General features: G+C 54.7%; 1 protein-coding gene across 1 annotated transcript; it reads right to left on the minus strand.

The window, feature by feature from the left end:
- Positions 1–51: 51 nt before the first annotated feature.
- Positions 52–4,556, minus strand: ALYREF (Aly/REF export factor). Its single transcript, XM_010568099.1, has 5 exons — positions 4,399–4,556; positions 1,777–1,924; positions 1,615–1,678; positions 1,262–1,442; positions 52–332 (listed from the first exon to the last, which is right to left on the minus strand). The coding sequence occupies exons 2-5, from the start codon at positions 1,805–1,807 to the stop codon at positions 318–320; spliced, it is 291 nt and encodes a 96-aa protein (XP_010566401.1). The 5' UTR covers positions 1,808–1,924; positions 4,399–4,556; the 3' UTR covers positions 52–317.
- Positions 4,557–4,564: the final 8 nt, after the last annotated feature.

The following is a 4,564-nucleotide window of genomic DNA, read 5'->3' on the forward strand; positions in this document are numbered from 1 at the left end:
GGGCGGGGCGGGGCGGGGCCAGGCACGGCGCGGCGGGCAGGCGTCCACAGCTCTAGACACGGTTCTATTTTATTACGGCAAAGGTGAAAAAGCCACCTCGGCCCAACAGGCAACCAGTAAAATTTATCCCAAAAATAACTCGGTACAAAACAGGTCTGCTTCAGAATTAAAAAAAACCTTTACAGGAGTTTAAAACCTATCCCAGAACGTAAAAGTAAAACAAATCCCATCCTCGGTATTAGTAGCCACGGCCGCAGCCCCCGCCGGGGAGCGTGGAGCGAGATCGGAGTCCTTCCCTGTGCCCGCCGCCCACCGCTTTAGCTGGTGTCCATCTGGAAGAGAGGAGAGGAGCCGTCACCGCGCGCCCCGTGGCACCCTGCCTGCCCACCCCTGCGGAGGCACTCCGGCCCCGGCAAACCACCGCAAGGCCCCGGCGCTGCCGGATGGGGATGGCAGGTTCCAGCCCCGGCCCGTTCAGGCGCTGGCCTGGGAGCATCCGGCAGTGCCGGGGCCCAGCTGAGCCACCGCGGCGCCCTGAGGCACGACGGCCAACTGCCCTGCTGCGCTCCCCCGCCCCCAGCCAAGTCCTTGCAAAATAACACTATTTACGCATCCCCGAAGCCAGAGAAGGCTGCTCTAAAACACCAGACAATTTTTTCTGGAATTCTGCTCATCCCACTTCTTCCACACTCTCGCCTCAATTTTATCCCGCTCCTACAACACTGACTCATGTACACATGTGAGCTCAGTTCTCTACTGAGATGTTAACCCGGCTGCAGCACAGAGACATCTGAGCTAGTTCTGAAGGCAGCAAACAATGTGCATGGCTCTGTGTGTTACAGACTCGTATCGGCCATCAGCATCGCCAACCCTTCCTCCATCAGCATCCCATGTAGTTATTTCACACATTTTTTTTCCTTTTTGTTTTTCCTTTTTCCAGCCCATTCTCTGTGGGTTTTGTTACACAGGTACTGCTCGTCACAGCTGTTCCAGCTGTGCAGGAGGCTGCCCCACACTGGCCCCAGCGAGCCACGGAGCTGGACAAGGGGTTGTTTCTTGGCAACCAGTAACAGCAGTCGGCAAAGCGTTCTGGAAAGTAAAGCCAACTACCGGACCAAGGCGCTGCTCGGCTTTAGAGGGAGAACGCTTTAATCCAGTGACCCGGAAAACACTTTCTGTTTCCTGCCAGCTCTGGGCTGCCAATGTTTCCCAGAACGAGATGCCGTGGGGAACCTGTGGACAGCGCCTGAGCAGCACTTACCCTGGCATTGTAAGCATCCAGCTGTGCATCTAGTTCTTCTGCGGAGAGCTGCTGTTTGGAAGTTCTCCCAGCTCCTCTGCCTCTCCCTCTGTTCCCACCACGAGTACCTCGCCTGTTGCCTCCTCCACCACCAAATCCTCCTGAACCACCACGGTTTCTGGTCATGCCACCTCTGTTTACACTGTGATTTTTAAAGAGCAACTGTTTTAGTGCATTCCGGTTAACCCAAACAGGCACGCAGAAGTTTGCCAAACAGGAGACGGATCCACACTTCCTACACAGACAGGAGCCAGGCACGTTCCCACCCCGCGCTGACCGGGCAGAGCGACTCCCGTGGCCGTACAGCATCTCACCTCTGTGCTGGTCTCCTCTGTGTGTCGATCTGTGACGTGACCAGCTGAATGTTCATGGGGCGTCCTGGAGGAAGAGCAGCCCGTGAGCCTGTGTGCAGGACACGGGCGCGCGGGCTGCTCCAGCCAGCGAAACGCACTATGGAGACGGCCACGCAGACTCACCATCCAAGGGGACTCCATTGTACTGCTTCATCGCTTTCAGAGCATCTGCCTTCCTTTCGAAATGCACATCTGCTGTCCCTAGACTGCGGCCAGATCTGTCATAGTGCACGGCTGCCTTCTTCAAGGTCCCAAACTCTGCAAAGAGCTCCTGAGAAAAAAAAGGGGAGAAGAGCGTACATGTCCAACAGCGCTGCAAACACCACACAGCCAAGAGACGGCACCACAGTTCCCCATACACAACTGCTCTCAGCAATTGCAGGCGCTTTTCAGAACATCACTGACAACTTGGACAAAACACTGATGAAAGAGGGGAGCACAAGCCCATCAGAAGGACTTCAGAAAGTTGCCACAGGTGGCAAAAACAAGCAGGACTTCATATTCACCACTTGCAGGGTGCACATTTACAGCCAGAGAAGTGGACCCAAGGAATGCCAACCTGTTTCTTTTCCCAGGGAAATTGCAGGTGTTTTTGTTGAGGCTGAGTCAATGGGATGACTACTTAAAAATAATCCAGAACCTAATCCATTTCACAGAGGAAGAATACCCTGTATGAACACAGGGATTCATAAGATGGTCACAGTTTCATTGTGCCGGATTTTTTTTTTTTTTTAACTCCTTAAATCTTTACTAGACCAGGTGCAATTTAAAAACACGGCCCATTAGGATTGTACCCCAAAAACTGAGATGAGGAAAAGCCCTGTACTGAAGCATGTAATTCACAGTCACGAAGGATGGAAATGAAGAGGCAGCAACGAAGCCACCCATTTTGTTTTACAGATGCTACACTTAGGAAGTCAACAAGGAGAGCTTGCCTTTGTGAGTTTCTGCTACAGCCCATGCCTTAAAAGTTCAACATCTACCCCAGAGCTGCCAGGTGCCCCAAGGGACAGGCCACCTGCTACAGTACCTGCTGCAAGGCCCAACTGCCATGCTGCTGTCCCCGTGAGTTACTGCCCAAGCATCTGACGGGGCACTATACGTGTTCTTCCGCTTCCAAGCAAGCAGCACTCCAGGCAGAGCTGCAGGCCAGCTCCTCCCTTGTACTCATTCACCGGAGGTGAACATTACACGGCACTCGATAGAAGCTTTCTGGAGCAGGGCGCACCACAGGCGAGGCTGTGCTCAGCCCCTTCTCCAGAGCCAGCTTCTCTTTGCACTGCAGAGAACACAGGTTCCTCCCAAGCAGCAGCGACCGCTCACTTGGGGAGCAACGCCTCCGAGAGCAGCACGCGTTGGAGGCTCCTTCCAGCCCATACACCTCCGAGCTGCACTGTACCACATTAATGACGCAATCAGCATAGAAACAAAGAAAGCAATCACCACATCTGAGGCAGCGCTAAATAATGGGATGGGTAGCAACAAAACAGGTGCAAAGCCGTTAAGTCAGCTTTGCTGCTAAATAAACCATAGGTGGACGTTCGTCCACGCCTCAGCCCAAGCCAGCAGCGGAAAAGGTGAATCCCCACGATCCTGCGCCACAGGAAGCACAGGAGCTGGCCAAACTGAGGTGACTTCACAGAGCCACATTTTACACATCGGGGCCTGACTACAACAAAGAAGAAACTTATTTAAACCAAATCTGAACTAACACGAGGAAAAGAGGTGGTTTTCAGTGCATTACCCAGTAACTAGGTGACCTGAAAAAGCTCGCTTCCAGCTCCCCAGGCACAGCCAGATTGGCACGTGGCGTAACTGCAATGAATTAAACCAATGAAGAAAACATAAAAGTAGTTGTTTGTTTTTCCTTGGTGAGGACGCGAGGACCAGAAGCCAATGTAAAAGGAATCGCTTTGCAGCGCGACTGAGCCAGCCGAGCCTCCAGCAGGGATGCACCTGCTATTTGCAAATGTTTATTTCTGCACAACCCGCTCATGACGGAGCCTCCACAGCTGGGCAGGAGCACCATGCCTCAAGCCCTCCAACCCGCACAGCCGCAGGGACAGATCACACTGTACGCCTGACTGAAAGAATCCTGCAGGTTCTTACCCAAAAGCACAACCAAAACAAGGGATATGATCCTGAACGGTAACTCAGATAGAAGATTTAACGCACCAGGTACCATAGACGCTGCCATGCAGGGGAGCACGCTCTCCCTCATAGATAAGCCTTCCCAGTTACAGCGAAGGACGTGTCCACAGGAACACCTCGACACTCAGCAGAACGTGACTTTAACAAAGCTGTGCAAACAGGTCCCACAAAAACAGAGCACGCAGGTGTACGTGCAGTGCGGGTACGAAACTTCTGCAGTTACACAGACCTTAAAGAGGTTACGCGATTTGCGCTAAATTCTCCAGCCGCAGCTGGTTCCAGCCCCTGGGCAGCACTTTTCCTCACGTGTGCTGTGGCAGAGCCACTTAAAGGCAATTAGCTGCCACTCTGTGGGAAAGGGCGGCTTTTCTGAACCACAGCCCCCTCCGGCTCACCAGAGCCACGCAGGACCAACACTCGCGGCGCAAACACCATCGCCAACGCCGAGCTAATTCACTCGGGGCTCTCCCACCCCGGGCACGGAAGGGCAGCGGGACCCGCGGAGCTCCCGCGGGCGCCCGGCACGCCCGACCCCGACGCTATGAATTAAACCCGCCCCGCGATCGCCCCCCGCGCACCCAGCGGGGCCGCTACCTGGATGTCCGCATCCGAGACGCCGAAGTCCAGGTTCGAGACGAGCAGCTTCCCGCCAGTCTCCACTCCGGCCCCCGCCCCGAAGCCGCTGTCGAACAGGTCGTGCTGCCACTTCTCGGGGAGCTGCTTCGGCTGCAACGAGACCGGGACCTCGCTGACCGTCGCC

The sequence above is a fragment of the Haliaeetus leucocephalus genome, unplaced genomic scaffold, assembly GCF_000737465.1.
Source record: "Haliaeetus leucocephalus isolate CR32 unplaced genomic scaffold, Haliaeetus_leucocephalus-4.0 Scaffold238, whole genome shotgun sequence".
NCBI classification, from domain to species: Eukaryota; Metazoa; Chordata; class Aves; order Accipitriformes; family Accipitridae; genus Haliaeetus; species Haliaeetus leucocephalus.